Source organism: Nicotiana attenuata, chromosome 8 (assembly GCF_001879085.1).
Source record: "Nicotiana attenuata strain UT chromosome 8, NIATTr2, whole genome shotgun sequence".
Taxonomy (NCBI): Eukaryota; Viridiplantae; Streptophyta; class Magnoliopsida; order Solanales; family Solanaceae; genus Nicotiana; species Nicotiana attenuata.
In genome coordinates, this window is record NC_031996.1 from 47,519,514 (window position 1) to 47,544,190 (window position 24,677).

The 24,677-nt window shown below is 39.3% G+C and overlaps 1 protein-coding gene across 1 annotated transcript; it reads right to left on the minus strand.

Moving 5' to 3' along the window:
* Nucleotides 2,127-9,490, minus strand: LOC109231409 (glycine dehydrogenase (decarboxylating), mitochondrial). The gene is made up of 15 exons (XM_019397075.1): nt 8,002-9,490; nt 7,436-7,681; nt 7,263-7,340; nt 7,077-7,177; nt 6,802-6,997; nt 6,585-6,710; nt 5,905-6,090; nt 5,711-5,824; nt 4,988-5,140; nt 4,667-4,855; nt 4,438-4,515; nt 4,210-4,335; nt 4,006-4,104; nt 3,777-3,894; nt 2,127-2,416 (listed from the first exon to the last, which is right to left on the minus strand). The coding sequence occupies exons 1-15, from the start codon at nt 9,235-9,237 to the stop codon at nt 2,322-2,324; spliced, it is 3,141 nt and encodes a 1,046-aa protein (XP_019252620.1). The 5' UTR covers nt 9,238-9,490; the 3' UTR covers nt 2,127-2,321.

Consider the following 24,677-nt stretch of genomic DNA (forward strand, 5'->3'; position numbering starts at 1 on the left):
AAATCGGTGTTCAAAACTCCAAAATTCACTTTATCAAATTTTAGACAAAACCCCCAAATTTCACTTTGAAATCATAAATAAATGCCAACAATGAAGATGGATTCATGAAATATAACCAAAATCGAGTATAGAATACTTACCCCAATCCATATGGTGAAAATTGCCTCCCAAAATTGTCCAAATCCGAGCTCCCAACTCAAAATATGACCAAATGAACAAACATTCCATATTAAGTAATTTTGCATGCCAAATGATCTCTAAACTTGTTTTTGATGTCTCCAATGGATTCCTTGTGAAATTTCAGTCAAGATAGGCTTTTGAATCTTTCCATTTGACCTTATAATGAAGGAGATATGTTGGTTTCAATATTTGAAAATAGTGCAGATTTTTAAATATGAAGCAATGGCAATTTCGTAATTAATCTGAAAAAAATCTGGCAACCCAATTCTTAGTAAAATGACCATAAAATCCTCATACGATGTTCGAATTCGATGATTCTTTTTGATATGCCTCCGTAATTACAATACGGATCTAATGCTTAAATCAAAACAAAACTTGGAGCTTATTTTCTTAATGTGGTACCATTTATGCTTGAAGAAACGACGTCGAAACATAAGAAAAACGAGCGCAACACAGCCCAAACCTATCCGAAACTCACCCGAGCCCCTAGACACCCGTACGAACATACCAACAAGTCCCATAATATAATACGGACCTACTCGAGGCCTCAAATCACGTATAACAACATCGAAACGATGAAACGCACCTCAAATCAAACTTAATGAACTTTTGAACTTTCGACTTCAAAAACTCGCGCCGAAACATATCAAATCAACTCGGAATGAACTCAAATTTTGCATACAAGTCCTAATACATCATACGGAGCTACTCGTGCCCCCAAACTACCGAGCGAAGTGCAAATGCTAAAATGACCGGTCGGGTTGTTATAGGAGAAGTCACATAAATAGAATAACTATTCGATGAAGATAGATTATATATTAAAACATAAATAAGCGTAAAATAGTCAAAAATCCCTTCTAATTAATATTTTTTAAGGGCCGTGTAAAACATATATGTACCTAAATTGAAGACATTACAATTACCTTATACTAAGAGATGTGTCAAATAATGTGGCGTACTAAATAAAGCAATAAAGTAAATGTAGCCAAGCAAAGGAGTCAAGTGAACAAACCAAATCAAAGCAAAGAAGTTTGTTTTCAAATAACTTCTTTCAAGTTATCAAACCGAAAGAGTTATCCACAGGTCAAATGATTATAATTACAAATCACAATTAAACAAACAAGAAAAAAGTTCTTTGAAGATCTAGAACTTCAAGGATTTATCTACAAACTGCAATAGCAATTCTTTTCATACTCAAGATTACTTGTTGTGTCAGTTTTTGAAAAATGATACAGATCACCTTCTTATCTTAAATCCTATTTTTCTACTCCAACAAATACATTAAGACATCGTCTTTCCTTTTACTTATAAATTCAGCTTTATTTCTCAATCACAAATAAGTTAAAGATGACTATATAAATCCAAATCCTCACCGTTCATGTCACTCCATTTAAACTCATCTTAGCCTTACGTTATATAAAATAAAATCAAAAAGACGAAACTTTTCCTGTAATCTTTTCCTTGATAATAAATAAAGATATTGTGACCAAGCATAGTTTAATCTTTTGTAGTCACCCAAAAGCTTTACACTATAGTCAATTATGAGGTTCTTCAATTTATTTTTCTCCAAAGAGTCGTGTGCGTTTGACCGCAACACAAGAAAAAACAAGGACAAGAAACCTAATGAATTCTTTAAAGAAAGAAGAAAGTTTTCCCTAGCCATACTCCTGCCCCTGTTGAGTATTATGTACCATATTGTCATGAACTATGTTGCTCAGACTCATTCACCGGTATGTACCCGGTTTGATTGTGTGAAAGCATTTGATATGAGTACATCAATTTTTTTTTTGCTTGCTACTTTTTAGTATATTTTGAGATTTCACACGATGTACCAACAATCTCGTCACATCAGTTAGGCACAGGTATGTCAAGACAAATGAAGAATCCGCGCAACATAGGTCATGAAAGAGAGATATATTTGGAAGAAAGACAGAGGGAGAGAGAGAGAGAGGAATTGATAATTATAACAAGTGAGCTGGAATCATCAACACATGTTAATGTAGCAGCTATTCATCAATATGGCAAGAAGATGAAAGTCATCAACTACCATCAAGTATATGAATATGAAACTTGTATGTACAACAAGATGGGAAGAGGATGTAATTTCATGTTTTGCAAAAGGAACTTCTGAACACTGAGGCTTAAGCATTTGCTGCAGCTTCTTCTTCCACCATTTGTGATACTGGAAGAAGGGTGCAGATCAGGTTGCGATCTCCATACACATTGTCCACTCGTGCTGGTAAATACGATCACAAGTAAAATTATTGTCAAAACCAAGATATAACAGCAGCTCTTACTAAATATGACAAGGGAAAAACGAAAAGTTAGGTAATTGTAAAGCATAGAAAAGGCAGTATTGCAATCTATAGTGCAATAAACGCAAGAACCATAGATTTCAGCAGATTCTTTGAGCTTTTCACAATCATCACATTGGTTCTATTCATGTGCACTTGCGAATTTCTTTTTCCAAGGTTTATAGCAGTTTCACTATATTCATGATGACAACAGCTATAGCCAGTAAAACAGATCTTTTCATTTCAAGTACACAAGAGAAGTTGAAGATAGTTTCTTAGAGCAGTTTTATTTTGACGGGACACGTTGAGGGCAAGTGGCCTACATGTATTCGGCTGCTAATTAGTCTAGAAGCTGTGATTATCTAGGTTGATTACTTGAAAACTGACAAGTCTTCAAATGAAGTTCCTATGAAACCAATAATGGAAAAAAGAAACATTGTGCGTGTAGGCTATATTCCTCGGACTCGGGTGCTGGTATCCTGACACGTGCGGATTTAGAGGTTGGATTCTTCATCACATAAATTTTAGGAGTTGCGGGTATGGATCCTAGTGCGGATACGGGTGCTAGGATACTGCCAATAAATATATATTACGACATATAAAGTATATATCTCGATTAATTAAAGCTATTGAACTAAAACTTATAAAATTCAATTCTTTATAAATACCTATATTTTATTCACAAGATATGTGGTGTAACAGAAAAGCATTCTCATTATATATATATGAAATGAACCCAAAAATTAAACCAAGTACCCTATCAATCTATACTTCTCGGTCATAGATGTAGTCAAAGCACCCAACGTAGGTTGACCTAGTCCAGTATGGATCACCCACACCATACCCAAGTCGTGTTGACACTGGTAAGGCAAAGATTTTGAAGGAGCAACATAGCATGTAGGTATAGATTGGATGTTAAGACTTTAAGTATTGGGGCATAATTTCAGTACTGATTGCTAGTACATTTTGAAACTTCCAAAAATATGCTGACCAGTAAAATAAAACTCAGCACTAAGTGCTGAAAAGTATATGTTTTATGGAACACCTCTATTTTTCAATGTTCCACTTAATAGGAGGGGAATCTTAGTAGCTCCGTTGGTTGGCTACCCGAACTTTCACTTTGTTGGTGACGGTTCAATTCCCCACCTTGTAATCCCCTACCCATTTTCCCCTTCCCCTACCCCGTATGAATAAAAAAAATGTAGGAGCAACGCTTAATAGGAGAAAACCCAGATACTTCAGAATTTAGCAAATGTTAAGTTTGTAGGAAAAAAGTTGGACTTATATAGTGATGGTAAATACCTGTAGTTGGCCAGAATTTGGCATTCCTTAGCCAGGGAGCAGGGAATGCAGCATATTCCCGAGAATAAGGTTTTACCCATGCATCTGCCATGAGCATTGATGGTGGATGAGGAGCCCCCTGCAACACAAAGTCCCGATTAATATCTCCTGAATTATGCAACCGTACAAAAAAACAAACATTTTCGTTTAAAACTAATTTACAAAAAGAAAAAAAGGACCACATATTTACCTTAAGAACATTGTTGTTAATATCAGCATTCCCTTTCTCAATCTGAGCGATTTCTTCTCTGATGGAGATGAGTGCATCACAAAACCTGTCTAGTTCCGCCTGCATTGATTTGCAACTACTTCAGACCACCAAAGAAAAATTATACTGTGTGTAATAGTGACTTTTTTCTTTCTGTATCATTGAATATGCATCCTTATATTATACCTTGCTTTCACTTTCAGTAGGTTCAATCATAAGTGTACCAGGAACTGGCCAAGACATTGTAGGTCCATGGAATCCATAGTCTATAAGACGTTTAGCAACATCTTCAGGTTCTATTCCAGCAGTATTCTGAAAGGCCAAGACTCCAATAGATTTAGTACACTAAAACAAAAGCAAAAAAAAGAAAAGAAAAGAAAAAAAGAGTGAATTGGAAATGATTCAAAGAAGTACCTTAAAGCCCCTCAGGTCAATGATAAACTCGTGGGCACATGTTCCATTGACACCTCGGAAGAGAACTGGGTAATGCTTCTGTTGATCAAAAGCAGAAAATATGATCAGCGGAGTTAGAATACTCAATTGGACACTTATGATGAATTAAGACAGGCATAGCAAAGTCCGAGAAAACAGAAAAGCAGAAAATTCAACTCAAATAGAAAATGAGAAATAAAAGAAGAAAGACCTCCAAACGCTTAGCCATGTAGTTCGCATTCAGGATAGCTATCTTTGATGCATCTGTAAGTCCCTTAGACCCCATCATTGCAATGTAGGTATATGAAATCGGCAAAATAAGTGCTGAACCCCAGGGTGCAGCAGAAATAGTACCAAGTGGCTCACTCTTGTCGGGGGATGGGATCCCTCCAGTTGGAACCTTCAGAAGAATCACACTGATTAAGTTACCAAGCTCACAACTAAACGAGGAAGATATAAAAAAATCCCAAGCCGATGAATTGACAAAGAGAGCTTTATGTGGTGAAGTAACTGGTGTTGATCGAGGACATACCACAGGGTGTGATGGTAAAAATGGTGCAAGGTGCTTCTTCACACCAATGGGGCCCATTCCAGGACCTCCTCCACCATGAGGAATGCAGAATGTCTTATGTAGATTTAGATGACAAACATCAGCACCGATAAAGCCGGGACTTGTAAGACCAACCTGTAAGAAGAAAATACAGCAATGAATGAAACAAATTGTACAAATCACTTGCAACCAGCCAAAAACAAAGTCGTATAGTTAATAGCTGAGTCAAAACTTGAATTTTGATAATGTATTGAGGAGCAATAGAAAAAAGGTAGTATAAATAAGTTAAAGAAGCAGATATGGTACTGCCTAGAAAGTTCTATCGATCACGGCCAAGCTCCTCATAAAACCTTTAACCAAGGTAAGCGATAGAGAAAGAGAGAGCTTTAGACTTAACCACGGACGTAGTATGACTTCACCAAAGTCAGAGCAGACAGCACATAAACACTATCTGACGCATCATGTGAGATAACTACTTAAATCATACAGGAGTAAAGAAGAAGAAGAAAGGACAGGAAAGGAAATTTGAGGTTCATTGCCTAATCCAAAGACATCACCTCATCTCTTAAGATATCAGGTCTGACTACATAATTTGTTGAGCAAGAAATTTATATAGATATAATGGTATTACCACTAAACTGACTAAGTGACAAGTAAAATCTACAAGAATTAAAATGATGTTAGGAGTTGAGATGAGGTAATTACCTGAGCATTCATGTTAGCTCCATCCATGTACACCTGACCACCATTGTCATGGATTATCTTACATATCTCATCGATTCCTTCCTCATAGACTCCATGTGTTGATGGGTATGTAACCTGAAATTTATTATATAATTAGATTTAAGGAAATACAAATAATACATAAAGGTGTCAGAAAGTAGTAGCACATGATTTACCATGAGAGCAGCAAGTTTATCCTTATTTGCCTCAGCAGCCTTCCTCAACTCTTCAATATTAATGTTTCCTTTGGCATCGGTTCCAACAGCAACAATTTTCATCCCACACATAGCAGCACTTGCAGGATTTGTTCCGTGAGCTGACACAGGAATGATGCACACATTGCGGTGATGGTCACCCCTCGCCTGCAGCAAAACTCAAATTTCAGTTACACTAGCAGCAAGCTTTATAGAGAATTAATGGCTAATGATGAAAACAAGGAGAAGAGTCGGAGCACCAAAAGCTAACATTCCAATTCTATGGCCATTAGCATCCCTCTATGGTAAATCAAGTGTCCTCGGATGATTAAAATTCTATTAGTCTTCTACAACTACATGAAGGATAATAGATGTGAAGTAGTAACTAGATAGATGAGGGATTATAGATGCCAAGTAGTAACTAGATGGAAGCAAGATCTTCACAAAGAATGGGGTTTCATCAGGTGGTTTCCCTAGTATATGAAAGCAGAAAATAGTAAAATCATGCAAAACAGTTTCGTGCCATTTGGCTATTAAGAGGTTATACAAATTTAATCCTAACTAAGTCCATTGTGAACCTTACTCTTGAAATACTAGCTAGGTATTAAGAGAGCTCAAACCAAAGCTGAAAGCAAACTATTCATTTAACTTGTGACAAGTACCATATGATAGGCAAGAATAACCATCAGCCCAGCATATTCTCCAGCAGCACCAGCATTAGGCTGCAAGGAGAAGGAATCAAAACCTGTAATTGTACACAATAGGTCACCCAAATCTTTGAACATTTCCTGCAGAAGAGAGCATGTAACAGTCTTGATTAGTTCTTCTGTTTCTGCATTATAATTAGCAAAAACAGCAATGCATCTAAGCCGTAACAACCTGATAGCCAGCAGCCTGTTCGGTGGGTGCAAAAGGGTGAATATTTGTGAAGTTAGGCCATGTCACTGGCATCATCTCTGTTGTGGCATTCAATTTCATTGTGCAGGATCCCAATGGAATCATGCTATGGCACAAGGAAAGGTCCTTCGATTGCAGCTTATGAAGGTATCTCAGCAACTCGTGCTCAGTATGGTACCTGAATCATCATTGTAAAAGTTAAACTAGCAGTAATGGTGCAGTACAAAGATGGTCAAAACCATTGACGGAGGCCTTACGAGTTGAATATTTGGTGAGTCAAATATGGAGTCTCCCTTACAAGTCCAGAAGGAATCAGATTCTCGACTTCTTGTGCAATTGATTGAGCAGTGAATGTGACCTATTAACGGCATCAAAGATAAGAATACACTATGTAGACATTGAGTTACTACCAGCAGCATGGATAGGGGAGTAATGATACTCACCGGCTTTCCCAAGGCAAAAACTTTAAATAGATTGTCCACATCTTCTAAGGTAGTAGTTTCATCAAAAGATACAGTTATCTGAAAAAACAAATGGAGTTTCACTTAATTATAACATAGATTTAGGACTATCTATAAGTTTAAAAACAGAAACAAGAAAAAGTAGCTAGACTTACAGTATTGTTGTCCACAACCCTCAAGTTAATTTCATTCTTGTAAGCAACATCAGCAATTGCTTTTGCATCAGCACACTTAACCTTCACAGTGTCAAAGAATGGAAGATCCTGAACTTCTACTGTTCCTAGCTTTTTGAGCCCAGCAGCAAGTGTTCCGGCAAGACCATGAACACGTTGGGCAATGGTTTTTAGCCCCTCCGGTCCATGATAGACAGCATACATGGCAGCCATGTTCGCAAGCAAGGCCTACATAAGAAATGTACAATATCATAAACCACTGCAAGAATATATGTAGCATAGCGTCATGCATCAGAGCATTCCAATGCACAAATGAGAGACAGATAGTTTCTTGCAAGAAAAACAAACTAGCTAGTTATTTCTTGTTACTCCCTACCGCTCATGTCTAGACAACGCATTGCATACAAGCAGAAAAGTAAACAATTTTCAACCCGCTTAAAATTCTTACTACTACAGTATAAGAATGTTGCGTAATAGAGAATCTAGGAGACAAAAATATCGGTACATATTTTTTGAAACAGTTGATGAAACATTAGTTCAGTCAGTACCTGTGCAGTGCAAATGTTGCTGGTAGCCTTGTCCCTGCGGATGTGTTGTTCCCTGGTTTGCATTGCCATACGCAGAGCAGGTTTCCCTGAAGAATCAACACTGACACCAATAATTCTTCCGGGCATCATTCTCTTGTATTCTTGAGAAGTGGCCAAGAAAGCCGCATGAGGGCCTCCATAACCCATAGGCACTCCAAACCTCTGAGCAGAACCAACAACAATATCTGCTCCAAATTCACCGGGAGGTTTCAACATTGTCAAAGCCAAAAGATCAGATGCCATAACAACCTTCACTCCTTGAGCATGTGCATTCTTAATGAACTCCCCATAATCCAAGATTTCACCTTCAGTTCCCGGATACTGAACTAGTACCCCACAAACATCACCGGATTTATAATCAATGTCCTTAAGATCAACAGTCTCTACCTTAATCTCAAATCCATCAGCTCTAGTCTTACAAATATCGATAGTCTGAGGGTGACAATTGCTAGCAATAAGGAAAGTTTTCTTTTTCCCCTTGAAAATATTATTACACATGGCCATAGCCTCAGCTGCCGCGGTCCCTTCATCTAGTAAAGATGCATTGGACATTGGCAAACCAGTAAGATCTGTAATCATGGTCTGATAATTCAGCAGGGACTCAAGACGTCCCTGCGAAATCTCAGCCTGATAAGGAGTATACTGAGTATACCAAGCAGGATTCTCCATAATATTCCTCAAAATAACAGGTGGTACAAAAGTGTTATAATATCCCATCCCAATATATGACTTGAAAACCTTATTCATTGAAGCTAATTTTGACATGTGCTCAATCATTTGTGCCTCAGTTAATCCCTCATCAAACTTAGAAAACTTCATGGATTCAATACGAATAGATTGAGGGACAGTAGCATCAATAAGGGAATCAAGGCTTGAAAAACCACAAAACTCAGCCATTTGGGTTTGTTCTTGTGGGGTGGCTGAGTTGTGTCGCCTTGGAAAAGTGTCACTTGGCTTCAATGCCTCAACAGATATTGATCTAACATGTTGTTGTTGCCTATTGAAATTCCCAACTTTTCCATGCAACATATTGTTACCATTTCTAGCCTGAAATGTGTAAGGTGACAATGAAGAAACATACCTTGACGGCCTGTATAATGCTGCAGATGATGGGATTTCATTGGCACGGCTCTGTTTTGATTCTGAAACCAAACGTTTCAGAATTGCTCTGTTTGCCAATTTTCTAGCACGCTCCATTTTCTTGGCCCAACAAAAAAAAAAAAAGTAATCTTGGTTTTCAAGATTTGAACACCCCCTAAAAGGGATGAAAGATAAAAGAAACGTTTACAAAGTTTTAAGCTTTGGTTTTTCACTATATATATAAGGGTTGGCTCTTCTTGTGAATGTTTATTTATGGTTTTTCATAAGGTGAACGAAAAGTGGGTGGTGGTAATGGGTTGTTGAGGTTGAGGATACGCTGTCTTTACACAAGGTTCTATTTTTATATTTGTGTTTAATTATTAATCTGCCCCCATATTTTTTTTTTTTTTATAATTTTATTGGGGAATACCAATTTTTAGATCTGGTGGTGGTGGGTGAAGAGTGAAGTGACACTAGGCACCAATTTGGAGGAAAAAGACACAAGATTTTTGGTTCTGTTGGATCTTGTTTTTCTATTAACCAGTAGTTTATTTCTTTTTTCTTTTTTCGACGTGTATCTCACGAATAAAGAAAAGATAGCTCCGTGTACAAAGTATCATGAAAATAGTATGGACTAGCTAAATTTTGGACTAATATAAAATCATTGAAAAATATCTACTATTTTATGTACAGATAAAATCTGGACAAAAATACTCTAGCTAAAACACGAAAAGTGGAATCTCATATATGAAGTTCGAACTTCAGTATATTATAATGGAATTTTTCTAGATTTTTAAGCGTATTTTTGTTCAGATTTTATCTCTATGTGAAAAAGTGGCTAAATTTTGATTACTTTTGAAATTGTGGCTATTTTTCAATTATCAGTTATAAATCAGGTTATTTCTGATTCCCCCCACCCACCCACCCACCCACCTACCCACCCAAAAGCATCCTGCATTCTTGTAGGGTGCGGAGAAATGCCCCACCCTAAGGGGTTGTGATGTAGACAGTATACCCTAATGTAAGGAGAAATGCCACACCTTAAGGGATTGTGATGTAGACAATCTATCCAAACGTAAGCATTAATGACTGCTTTTAGGACTCAAACCAATAACTTATAGGTCATAAAAGACAATTTTATTGTTGCTCCAAGTCGCCCCTTCATGGATCTAATGAATAATGAGGGAAAAAGAAAATAAGAAGTAAAAGTTTAGGTACTTTTGGGAGGTGGAATTTGTATGGAAGGGAATGAATGGAGGTGGATTGAATTTCAATGGATGAAATTGAAAGATTTTTCTTTTTTGGAAATTGTTATAGTACAATGAAACGAAAGCCTGAAATTGTCTTGGATTTTTTTTAAAACAATAATTTGGAAGATTTTGATGGTTTGGATTGGATTCTTTCTGGGTTGGCAAAATATTTAACACTTGTTGCTTATCTTGATCTATCACCTTACGATTTTTACACTTGAAGCCAAAATAATATTTACCTTTTTCCCAAATATATGGAGATGTGTGTGGAAGTAAATATTAACACATGGACGGTCACTCTAAGTGGATATTATCACTCTGTTTGAAACACAAAAAAGAAAGACTAAAATTAGGAATTTTTATCTCCTGTAGCAAAGGTTAACACCTTATTTATTTTAAATAAATATCATTTAAAAAAAGTATATTCTATAGATCCATTTTAAGGTCCCGCTGTATTCTATGTATTTCATTGTATTCACTGTCTCGCTATATGCCATGAATGTATTCATAAGTTTTTTTTAATTAATATAATTTATGTATTCAGATGTATTATATAATTTCTCTGAAGATTGCTATGTTTTTGGGGTATTTTTCGGTTGAGAATCTTTTTTATAACTGAAAATACAAATTTTGTGTGTTATAATTGAGTTTGTTGAGTTATATTAGGAGTCTATTATGTTAATTAATTCACTTTTCCTTTTAAAAACAGTGTAATCCCCTATTTCACGCCGTGAATACAGTCGAATACAATAATCTGTCCAGCAGTAATCCCATGTTTCACTCCATGAATACAGTCGAATACGACAACTGATTAGCTGGACTTCCCTGATTCACGCCTATTTTTGCTACTGTATTCATGAATACAATAGCTTAAATACATCAAATATATCTTATAACCACATAAAAGGTATCTATAATCCATAATATAACAAATGGTATCTATAGATGGCTAATTACTACGAAAAGATAGTGCTTTATGAAAATTTCTCTTAATATTATGAGTTGAAAGTAAAGGCCGGAGTTCGTGAAATATCTTGAGATTTCATTGTTTTTTTTTTTTAATTTAATCTTTAACCAGAATAAGAAAAAATATCATAATAGAATTGTATCTCTTCTAGTTTTATCTTCCTCTAGGTATCTAAAATTTACTTAAATGTTGAATTGAAAGGTATCTAAGTGATATGTACTGTGTTCACATAGAGGTATTCATCACGAAAAATTTGGTTGGCGTTTGGAATTTTTGTAAAATTCCAAAAAAAAAAATGATTTTTTTTTCATGTGAAAATGGTATTTGAAAATTAGAGTTGCGTTGGGACATGAATATAATTTTGGGTTGTTTTTGAATTTTTGTGAGTGATCTAAGTGAAAAATTTGGAAAACAGTCTTTTGGAGTTTTTATAAATTTTTCAAAAAAAATCCAAAATTCATATGTTCAAGTGAAAATTGAAAATTTTATGGCTAAACACTGATTTCGAAAATAAGTAAAAAAAATTCGAAAAAAGTGAAATTTCTTATGTCCAAACGGGCTCTTAGTCACGTGTGATATTTACATAAAATTACAGTAATTTATAACGCTTAAGTGATAAATATAAGTGAAAATGTATATTATTTAATGATGATTATGTGATAAAAATGCATATTATGTTATGTCTCATGTATTCATTTTGTTTGATTTAAACATTGAATGAGGATAAAACTCTTTTAAGTGTGAAATTTTATCGAAAAAAATTTACTTAGATATTTGATTACAAACTGACTCGTACTGATAAAATAAATGAAGGAATATGATACATCACCAACAAGCTTATGTATCACTTCTTTAGGAAGGCCTCAAATGGGATAAAATCTCCACAAAGGAAAATTTTTAATCAAATTTATTACTAAAATACTGAATATTTCTCCTGGGAAATAAATTCAATCAATTTAGTGAAGAGATCTGCTGTTTTTCCTTCTTTTTTTCCTTTTGAATAAAAAGGAAAATTCATTTTTTTTTTTCATGTGCATTTAATTCTTTTTCTCCTGACTCTTTACAGTTTATACATTCAAGCTTGATGATGATGTCTATAGTTTTCGATGAGGGTTGGTGTATTTAGTACTCCCTCCGGTTCAAAATAAGTAATTTTTTGGCCTTTTTTTTGTGATCCAAAATAAGTGATTTTTTCAGATTTCAAGAATGAATTAATTATTTTTTTCCTACATTGCCTTGGAGTAAATAGTGTTGGAGTATGTGTTAGGAGTATTTATGTGAAGAGATAGCAAAGTTTAATATGGTCAATTTCATTGCTAATTAATACTAAAAGGTGGATTTCTTAATCTGTGCGAAAATAACTAAAAAATTACTTATTTTGGACCGGAGAGAGTATAATATTTGGTGAGTAGGGTCTATTTGGTAGGTTACCCGTTCGCGTCGGCGCAGTATTGGCCGTTCGATCAATGATTGGGGTGGGTGGTGTTCAAATCTAACGGCTGAAACTTTTCCTCTTGAATTAATAAATATGAAGCGGAATATTTTATTGATAGATTCTTCTTATTATTGGAAGCTGAAAACTAGAGCCAGTGCACGAATAGGAATCTTTACTCGTGGGAATAAGTACATATAGATCCTGCTCAGAGAAACAAAAAAAGGGAATGAAAAAACAAAAAGAGCAAGGAAGAGTACATGTGATAGTATTAATTACTCGCACAAACTACGAATATTTGATTTTTTAAGATTCAATTTTTTTCCTTCATATTTACTCTTTATTTCACGTCAAAATAATGTGATTTGATTAATTAATGAATTTCCGAATATATTACTCATTCCACTTCATATTAGATCTCTTAATTCGACTTTGTACAGAATGAGTTAAAAAAGAGTACAAATTCGATCGGACTAGGACTAGTGTCGCATAATTCCTAGCTATAGGTTTGCATATATGAGGGAGACTAATTAAGAAAAAGAGGGAGAAAGATATGAAAGCAGCAAACAAAATTAAAAGCAGTGCATTGACACCGCTCGACAATGCTCCATGCTTGTCACGACCCGGAATTTTCACCGTCGTGATTATGATGACGCCTAACATTTCATTTGTTAGGCAAGTCAAAATTGGAACAATTTATCCATTTTTAACAGTTTAAATTAATTAATGAGACAGAACTGAAATAACTGCAATAATCCAAAGTAAAAAGATGCGGAAGCTAAAACAACCAAACGTCTAACACAACCCTGGACCCGGCGTCACGAGTGCACGAGCTACTAGAATAGTACAAACAAGGGTCTGAAATAACATAAAATTGTCTGAAAAGAAAGTAGACAGCTAAATAAAAAGGGAAGGAGACTCCAGGAGCTGCGGGCGCTGAGCAGTTGTACCTCAAGTCTCCACAAGCTGTCCGATCTGAGCACGCTAATAACCACCGTTGGGACCGACTCCAAAATCTGCACAAGAAGTGTAGAGTGTAGTATGAGTACAACCGACCCCATGTACTTTGTAAGTGCCGAACCTAACCTCGACGAAGTAGTGACGAGGCTAAGGCAAGTCACTCACACTACAACCTGTATGCAGTATATAATAACGAGAGAAAAGGAAATACGGAACGAAATAAGACACTCAACAGAAAATAATAACTGCAGCCTCAAGAAATAAGCAGTGACGATCAGAATAACCAATCCTTAGAATTTCAAGTGAAAATACCGACACCAACATAGCTCAAGGAAATAGAAACACATAGGTTGTTGCGGCGTGCAACCCGATCCCACAGCACAACACAATCCTCCCTTATTCCACCATAACATTATCAACAATCAAGATAAATAAATGTTGTGGCGCGCAACCCTGTCATCGACCCGAATTTCCCACCCTCGGGGTTCGTCATGGCTCCTACTAGTGAAAGCTAGGCAAGCCAACCAATCGATTTATTTACCTTGTTTCCATTTTAATCCGTTAACAATTAAGAACTAGCATTTAATAAACAACATAATTTAATAAACGGAAGACTGAAATGAAATGTTTTAATAATACTACCAATACCAATCCGTAACAAAACTACCCAAGACTGGTGTCATAATTTCACAGACTGTCTAAGAGTACTACAAATAAAGGTCTGAAAAAGTAATACAATACTGTCTCCGGGAATACATGAGAGAAACAAGATAAAAATATAGAAGGAGACGCCAAGGCCTGTGGACGCCTGCAGGACTAACTCGTCGCATGATGAACAAGAAGCAGCAATCTCACTGCGGTCCGAAAGCTATAGCACCGGGGTCTGCACAAAAGAGTGCAGAGTGTAGTATCAGCACAACCGACCCCATGTGCTGGTAAGTGCCTAGCCTAACCTCGGGGAAGTAGTGACGAGGCTAGGACCACACCACCAAATAAACCTGTACAGTTAAATCATATACAGCGAGAAATAAAAGGCAAAAATTTTACAATTTAAAAGTAAGAAGGGGGAAGAGAGACATGTTGCGGGGATATCAAGTAACAACAGGAAACAAATAAATAACCGTAAAGAACACCGTAACTCAAATATCAACAATAACCAGGAAATCAAACAAGTGCATGGCATCACCCTTCGTGCTTTTACTCTCGTCCTCACCAAATATCAATATAATCGGCACGACATCACCCTTCGTGCTTTTACCTCACATAATCATGGCACTGAATGATCCTTCGTGCATAATCACTCATATAAAGGCACAGATTGGTACATCGTGCGGCACGACATCACCCTTCGTGCATTAACACTCTCTCACAAAATAATACACAACATCACCCTTCGTGCTTTAACACTATCTCGCCAAAATAATGCACGGCAACACCCTTCGTGCTTTAACACTCTTCCTCACAAGGAAATAAATGAAATCATAATAAAATCACAATGAAGATCCCGGCAAGGGAACAATATTAAAAGAAACAACATCCCGGCAAGGGAACAATATTAAAAGCAACAACATCCCGGCAAGGGAGACAATATCATAATCCTCTTCTCTTTTTCACATTTACTTCACAACTCAATTTACAACTTGAGCCAACGCTCTACTATGCTCAATTACCAATGATACTTTCACAATTCGATTCACAACTTGAGCAAACGCTCTACAATGTTCAAATACCCATGATACTTTCACAAATCAATTCACAACTTGAGCCAACGCTCTTTAATGTTCAATTACTCAATTTACTTCCACAAGCCTTGTCCAACAATGGTAATATCACATAAGGCATGAACAATACAAAATGGAGTCACATTAATCGTAGTATAAGACTCACGGGCATGCTTGACACCAACGTATAGATACTCGTCACCATGCCTATACGTCGTACCCAACAATTAACACACAGCAAATAGGACACGACTCCTAATTCCTCAAGCTAAGGTTAGACCAAACACTTACCTCGATGCCACGAACACAATTCAAACCCCAACTATCGCTTTACCTCTTGATTCCACCACCAATTCACTTGTATCTAGCCACAAGTTACTTAACTATATCAATAAATGCTAAATGAATCAAATCCCAATGCATGAAAATAGGTTTTCTAAAGTTTTTTCCCAAAAAGTCAAAAATCGCCCCCGGGCCCACATGGTCAAAACCCGAGGTTCGAACCAAAACAACGATTACCCATTCACCCGCGAACCCAAATATATAATTTATTTTGAAATCGAACCTCAATTTGAGGTCCAAATTCCCAAAATTTAAAAAACCTAGGTTCTACCCAAAACACCCAATTTCCCCCATGAAAACCTTTGATTTTGAGTTGAAATCATGAGAAAAGATGTTAAAGATTAATAGAAACAAGTTAGAAATGACTCACAATCGATTTGGAAGAGTACTTGTCTTTGAAAAATCGCCCAAGAGTGTTTTGGTTTTGAAAGGGTTTGAAAAAATTCTAAGTTATGATTTTGCAGGTTGCAGATATCGCAATTGCGACCCGGGTTCGCAATTGCTAACCCTTCAGAACCTGTTAACTTCACAAATGCGAAGATATTGTCGCATTTGCGACACAGTGCAAATTCTGGTCACCTTCGCATTTGCGGGGGAACCTTCACAAATGCGATATCGCATTTGGGATAAAGGAGTCGCATTTGCGACCAAGGCAGCCCAGGCCATATTTCGCATTTACGATGCATTGTTCGCATTTGGGAGCTCGCATTTGCGAGTTGCGAAGCCTGCAGGCTTGCAACATACCAGCAATTCCTAAGTCCAAATTTCACTCCGTGGCCTATCCAAAACTCACCCGAGCCCTCGGGGCTCCAAACCAAACATGCACACTAACCTAAAAACATCATACGGACTTGATCGTGCAATCAAATCATCAAAATAACATCAACAACTATGAATTTAGCATCAAAATCAAAGAATATCTCAAGAACTTTCAAAGTTTCAAATTTTACAACTAAGGTTCCGAATCACGTCATATGACCTCCGTTTCTTACCAAATTTTACAAGCTCAACTTGAATCACATATAAGACCTGTACCAGGCTCCGGAACCAAAATACAGGCCCAATACCATCAAATTTCAAACACATTTCATTTCCAAAAACTCATAAATATTCCAGAAAACAATTTTCTTTAAAAAATCATTTTTCGGGCTTGGGACCTCGGAATTCGATTCCGGGCATACGCCCAAGTCCCATATTTTCCTACGGACCCTCCGGGACCGTTAAATTACGGGTTCGGGTCCGTTTACCCAAAATGTTGATCGAAGTCAACTTAAATTCATTTTAAAAGCAACATTTATTATTTTTCACAGATTTTCACATAATGACTTTCCGGATACACGTCCGGACTGCGCACGTAAATCGAAGTGAGGCAAAAAGGAGGTTTTAAGGCCCCAGAACACATAATTTATTTCTAAAACAAGTGATGACCTTTTGGGTCATCACAAACCCGATCCCACCATATAACAATATCAGTATCATAATTCACCCTTATTTCACCGTATCAATCCACCCTTATTTCACCTGTTGCGGCGTGTAACCTGATCCCACCGTATCATTACAAATTCACCCTTATTCCACCATATCAATTCACCATTATTTTACCTGTTGCGGTGTGCAACCCGATCCCACCATATCAGTACAAAATACTCAATGAGCACAATCAAATCAATAATTCAAATTACAAGAACCTCTATGATCAATGAATACAACACTGAACCAGCAAGGAAACCTTGTGCAACATGGGAATTCACATAAGTAATACTACACAACATGACAAGTCCAGTAATTGACAATTAGAAGGTGCAAGTAAGTCAATTAAAGCAAATTATAGGGAATCATGAAACTCTGAAAAGATCTAACAACAATATAGGAGAAAACATTAATTCACAGGTAGCAAATAAGCATGGAAGGCATTTAGAGCATATAACAATTAAGACAGGGAAGGAGATAATTAAGGAAAGTGGAAAATCAGGGGAAAACAAGTAATTCGACGGCGTATAATCACTCGTCACCTCGCATATACGCCGCAACACACGAAATTCACATAGCACATAATTCGAGGGTCCCTAATTCTCTCAAGTCAAGGTTAAACTCAACACTTACCTCACTTCGTAGTCAATTCAGAGCTCTACCGGGTCCTTTCCCCTAGAATCCGCCTCCAAACCACTCGTATCTAACCACAATTGACTCAATAATATCAAATATTGCTAAAGAAATTAATTGCAATGCATAAATTTAGAATTTCCAAACTTTCCCCAAAAATTTCAAAAATCAACCCCTGGCTCGCTGGGTTAAAACCCAAGGTTCGGACCCAAATCCATTTACCCATTCACCCCCAGCCCGATTATGTAATTAGTTTCGAAATCTGGCCTCAATTTGAGGTCTAAATTCCAATTTTACAAAAAACCCCAATTGTTCCTAAATCCCTAGTTTTCTACCATGGAAGAACAAAGATTAGGGCTAGGAATTAATGGGTGATATTAAGAATGGAAGAAAATGAGTTAAAGTGTACAAACCTATGAATTGATGTTGAGTTTTCTCTTCAAAATCGCTCCTAGGCCGAGCTCTAATGGAAGGGTTATGAAAAATGGGAGAAATCCGGTTTTTGAAATGTTTTAAGGTCTGGGCGTCAGTCCTTCTTCGCGTTCGCCAATGGCCTGCCGCGTTCGCGATGTGCAGCAGTCCAAGTGGCTTTTGCGTTCGCGAGTCCTTCGTGTTCGCGAGTCCTTCTTCGCGTTCGCGAAGGCTCCTCCTCCCTGGCCTTCGCGTTCGCGAGCTAGTGCTCGCGTTCGCATCGAAGAACGATAACCCCCCCCCCCCCTTCCAAGGTCGCGAAGGGTAAGGCCTTCATTGCTCCATGTTCACGACCCAGTCATCGTGTTCATGATGAATAAAATCCACTTAGCCCAGTTCACTATTCGCGTTCGCGTGAGTACCTTCGCGAACGCGAAGAAGGGAGCACCGGAAACAAGCAGAAGTGGAAAACCATCAATTTTTCTAAGTTGAAACCATCCGTAGCCTATTCGAAATTCACCCGAGCCTTCGGGGCTCCAAACCAAATATGCACATAAGTCCAAAAACCTCATACGAACTCGCTCGCCGATCAAAACACCAAAATAACGCCTAGAACTACGAATTGGACACCAAATCAAATGAAATTTTCAAGAAAACTTTAAAACTTCTATTTTAACAACTAAACGTCCAAATCACGTAAAACCAACTCCGTTTCTCACCAAATTCGACTAACAAGTCATAAATATAGTAAGGGACCTATATCGAGCAACGAAACCAAAATACGGATCCGGTATCAACAAAATCAAACATCGGTCAATTCTTAAAAATCATTAAACCTTTAAACTTTTAATTTTCGACAAAAATCAATAACTCCAGCTAGGGACCTCCGAATTCGATTCTGGGCATATGCCCAGGTTCCAAATTACGATACGGATCCACCGGGACCGTCAAAATATAGATCCGAGTCTATTAGCTTAAAATATTGACCGAAGTCGACTCAAATAGATTTTTGAAGCAAAATTTCATATTTTATCCAAAGTCAACTCAAATGGATTTTTGAAGCAAAATTTCATATTTTATCAGTTTTTCACACAAAATCCTTCTAGAAACATACCCGGTATGCACACACAAATCGAAAAAGGCTTAAAGAAGCTATGGGTGGCTCCAAAACACAGAATTATGTTCTAAAATTCTAGATGACCTATCGGGTCATCACATTCTCCACCTCTAAAATAACCGTTCATCCTCGAATGGACATAGAAAAGTACCTGGCTGGTGAAAAGGTGTGGATATCTACTCTGCATGTCCGACTCGGACTCCTAAGTAGCTGCCTCGACCGACTGGCCTCTCCACTGCACTCGAACTGAAGGATAACTCTTTGACCATAACTGTCGAACCTGCCGGGCTAAAATAGCCACCGCTCCTCCTTATAAGTCAAATCCTTGTCCAACTGGACCGAGCTGAAATCTAGCACATGGGACGGATCACCGTGGTAAATCCGGAGTATGGACACATGGAACACCGAAGGACTGTTGATAAACTAGTGGCATTGCAAGCCTGTAATCCACCTCTCCCAAATCTAAGGTTTAATATACCTAGGGCTCAACTTTCCCTTTTTCCGAACCTCATCACACCCTTCATGGGTGATACCGGGAGCAATACCCTCTCTTTAACCATGAATGCAACATCACAAACCTTACGGTCGGCATAACTCTTCTGCCTAGACTGAGCTGTGCGAAGTCAATCCTGAATAATCTTGACCTTTTCTAAGGCATCCTGTACCAAATCGTACCCAATAACCGAGCCTCCCCCAGCTCGAACCACCCAACTGGAGAACGACACTGCCTCCCGTATAATGCCTCATAGGGAGCCATCTGAATGCTCGACTGGTAGATGTTGTTGTAGGCAAACTCCGCAAGTGGAAAGAACTGATCCCAAGAACCTCCGAAGTCTATAATAAAAGCATGGAGCATATCCTCCAATATCTGAATAGTGCGCTCAGACTGTCCGTCTGTTTGAGGATGAAATGTTGTGCTCAACTCAACCCTACTCACGTTGTATTGGCCTCCAGAAGTGCGAAGTGAACTGTGTACCTCGATCAGAAATGATAGACACGGGCATGCCGTGAAGATGAGCGATCTCGCGGATGTAAATCTCAGCCAACCGCTTTGAAGAATAGGTAACTTCCACAAGAATGAAATGTGCTGACTTGGTCAGCCTATCCACAATGACCCGTACCGCATCGAACTTCCTTTGAATCCCTATGAGTCCAAACGACAAAATCTATAGTGATACCCTCCCACTTCCACTTAGGAATCTCTATCTTTCGAAGCAAACCACGAGGTCTCTGATGCTCATACTTTACTTGCTGACAATTCAGACGCCGAACTACATATGCAACTATATCCTTCTTCATCCTCCTCTACCAATAATGCTGCCACAAGTCCTGATACATCTTGGCAGCCCCGGATGAATAAAATACCGGGAACTGTGGGACTCCTCAAGAATCAACTCACGAAGTCCATCTACATTGGGCATACAAAAACGACACTGCATCCTCAAAACTCCATCATCTCCAACAGTAACCTGTTTGGCACCACCGTGACACACTGTGTCTCTAAGGACAAGCAAATGAGGGTCATCATACTGCTGCTCCCTGATGCACTTAAACAAGGAAGACCGAGTGACTGTACAAGCTAGAACACGACTGGGCTCTGAGACATCCAACCCCACAAACTGATTGGGCAAGGCCTAAACATCTAATGCAAGCAGCCTCTCACTGATTGGAATGTACGCATGGCTGCCCATACTCACTGCCTTTCTACTCAAGGCATCGGCCACTACATTGGCCTTCCCGGGATGATACGAGATGGTGATATCATAGTCTTTCAATAGCTCTAACCAACTCCTCTGCTTCAAATTGAGATCATTTTGTTTGAACGAATATTTGAAGCTCCGATGATCCGTGAAAACCTCACACGGCACGCCGCAAAGATAGTACCTCCAAATCTTCAGCGCATGAACAATGGCTGCCAACTCTAAGTCACGAACAAGGTAATTCTTCTCATGAACCTTCAACTGCCGTGACGCATATGCAATCACCCTGTTATCTAGCATCAATACCGCACCAAGTCCAATACGAGATGTATCACAATATACCGTGTAAGATCCTGAACTTGTGGGCAACAACAACACTGGCATCATAGTCAAAGCAGTCTTGAGAACCCCGTCTGAGCATCTGAACAGGGCTCCCTTCTAGGTCAACCTGGTCAATGGAGTTGCTATATATGAAAACCCCTCCACAAAATGACTGTAATAACCCGCCAAACCCAAGAAACTCCGGATCTCCGTAGCTGAAGTGAGTCTAGGCCAATTCTGAACTGCCTCAATCTTCTTAGAATCTACCTAAATGCCCTCCGCCGATACTACGTGCCCCAAGAAAGCGACCGAGTCCAACCGAAACTCGTATTTTGAAAACATAGCATATAACTGGCTGTCTCTCAGAGTCTGAAGTACGATCTGAAGATGCTGCTCATGCTCCTCTCGACTGCGGGAGTAGATCAAGATATCACCAACAAAGACAATCACAACGGAATCCAAATAGGGCTTGAAATCCCGATTCATAAAGTCCATATATGTTGCTGGGGCATTTGTCAGCCCAAATGACATCACTAGAAACTCATAATGCCCATATCGAGTCCAAAAAGTTGTCTTAGGGACATCAAATGCCCTAATCCTCAACTAATGGTAGCCAGACCTCAAATCAATCTTCGAAAATACTTTGGCACCTTGAAGCTGATCAAATAAGTCATCAATCCTTGGAAATGGATACTTGTTCTTGATGTTGACTTTGTTTAACTGCCGATAATCTATGCACATCCTCATCGATCCATCCTTCTTCTTCACGAACAACACAGGCGCACCCCAGGGCGAGACACTAGGTCTAATGAAGCCCTTATTAAGTAAATGTTGCAACTGCTCCTTCAGTTCTTACAACTTTGGCAGGGCCATACGGTATGGTGGAATAGAAATAGGCCGAGTTCCCGGAGCCAAATCAATACAGAAGTCAATGTCTCTGTCAGGTGGCATCCCCGGCAGATCTGTAGGAAACACCTATGGAAATTCACGAACAACTGGTACTAAATCCATGGAAGGAACCTCCGCACTAGAATCACAGACATAAGTCCAATAATCTAGACACCCCTTCTCGACCATATGTCGAGCCTTCACATAAGAGATAACCATGCTGGTAGAATGGCCAGGAGTTCCTCTCCACTCTAATCGAGGCAACCCCGGCAAGGCTAAGGTCACCGTCTTGGTGTGATAATCCAATATAGCATGATAAGGTGACAGGCAATCTATACCCAAAATGACATCAAAATCAACCATATCGAGAAGTGGAAGATCTACGCTAGTCTCAAGGCTCCCAATAGTAACCACACACGAACGATGGACACGACCTACAACAATAGAATCTCCCACAGGTGTGGACACATACACAGGAGCACTCAAAGAATCACGAGGCACAACCACATATGAAGCAAAATAGGATGACACGTAGGAATAAGTAGAGCCCGGATCAAATAGAACTGAAGCATCTCTATGGAAAACTAGAACAATACCTGTGATAACATCGTCTGATGACTCAGCCTCAAGACTGGCTGGGAAAGAATAACATCGGGGATGGGCCCCACCACTCTGAACTACATCCCTAGGACGCCCTCTACCTAGCTGGCCTCCACCTCTAGCAGCCTGACCTCCACCTCTAGCGGCCTGACCTCCACCTCTACGGCTTGACCTCCATCTCTGGCTGCCTGACCCCTGCCTCTAGTTGGCTGAGCGGGCGGTGGTGCAACCGGTGCCAGAAACATGGCACGAGAACTCTACTAGGGCGTGCCGCCCAATAATCTCGGACAGGTCCTCCTGATATGCCCAAAACCACCACACTCAAAACATCCATCCTGGTGCTGTGGCTGCTGAAACTGAGACAGACTCGAACGGGCCGGATAAACACGGTGATAACTCTGAATTGGAGGTGCACTGATAGAAGCTGATGGTGCACTATAGGCTGGCTTCCCAGAATAGGGCACATAAGGACCACGACTCCCTGAAGCACTGTGGGATACCTGAAGCGCTGACTGAAATGGCCTGGGAGGATGGCTCCTACCAAAAGTACCCCTGCCTCCAGACGAGCCACCACTAAAACCACCGGAATGACGAGGCCTCTTATCAGACCCCTGCCCTCTCTCATGTGCAAGAACATCCTAGATCCGTCTAGCGACATTAGCAGCCGTCTGAAAAGAAATCTCACCCCCGGTCTCCTTGGCCATTTGTAGCTTGATAGGGTGAGCGAGTCCCTCAATAAACCTCCTTACTCTCTCTCTCTCTCTCTCTCTCTCTCTCTCTCTCTCTCTCTCTCTCTCTCTCTCTCTCTCTCTCGGTAGGAAGCAGAAGAATAGCATGACGGGCTAGATCCACAAAATAGGTCTCATACTGAGTGACTGATATACTGCCCTGCTGGAGACGCTCAAACTGCCTGCGGTAACTCTCTCTCAGTGTGAGAGGAAGGAACTTTTTAAGAAATAGGTGAGTGAACTGGTCCCAAGTAAGAAAAGGCGACCCAACTAGTCTAGTAGATACACAATCCTTCCACCATCTCTTGGCCGAACCCGTCATCCGAAACACATCAAAATCAACCCCATCGGTTTCAACTATACCCATGTTCCGCAACACCTCATGGCATCGGTCAAGATAATCCAGTGGGTCCTCAGAAGGTGCTCCACTGCAGTAATCTGGGAAGAGCTTGGTAAACTTGTCCAATCTCAATAAGCCCTCAGAAGACATGGCATGTCCATCACCGCCCTGTGCCGCAACAACTTACCGGGCTACCCCAACTGGCGGGGCTGCTGGAGGTTGATACTGAGGAGCAATCTGCTTTGGAGTGTGAGTAGTGGGAGTCTGTGCTCCTCCCCCATCCTGAGAGACAGCTGGTGCCATAGAAAATGTACTTTCCTGGGCCACACTCTCCATAAGGCCCACCAAACGGCCAAAGCGTCCTGAAGTACTAGGGTGGCGATGAACCCTTCCGGGACTTGAGCTGGTCTAACAGGTGCAGTCTGAGATGGAACCTCCTCATCAAAATCTACCTGAGGCTCCACTGCTGGTGTTGCTACTCGAGCTCTAGGCTGAGCTCTGCCTCTGCCTCGGTCTCTGATGCGACCTCTGCCCCTAGTAGGAGCTGCCACTAGGGGCTCCAGCTATTGTCCAACTGAAGATGTAGTGCGTGTTCTCGCCATCTGTGAGAAAACAAGAATAGAAGGGTTCAACCAGCAATGATAGAATAAAATCGCACGACAGAGAAGAATAGAAGT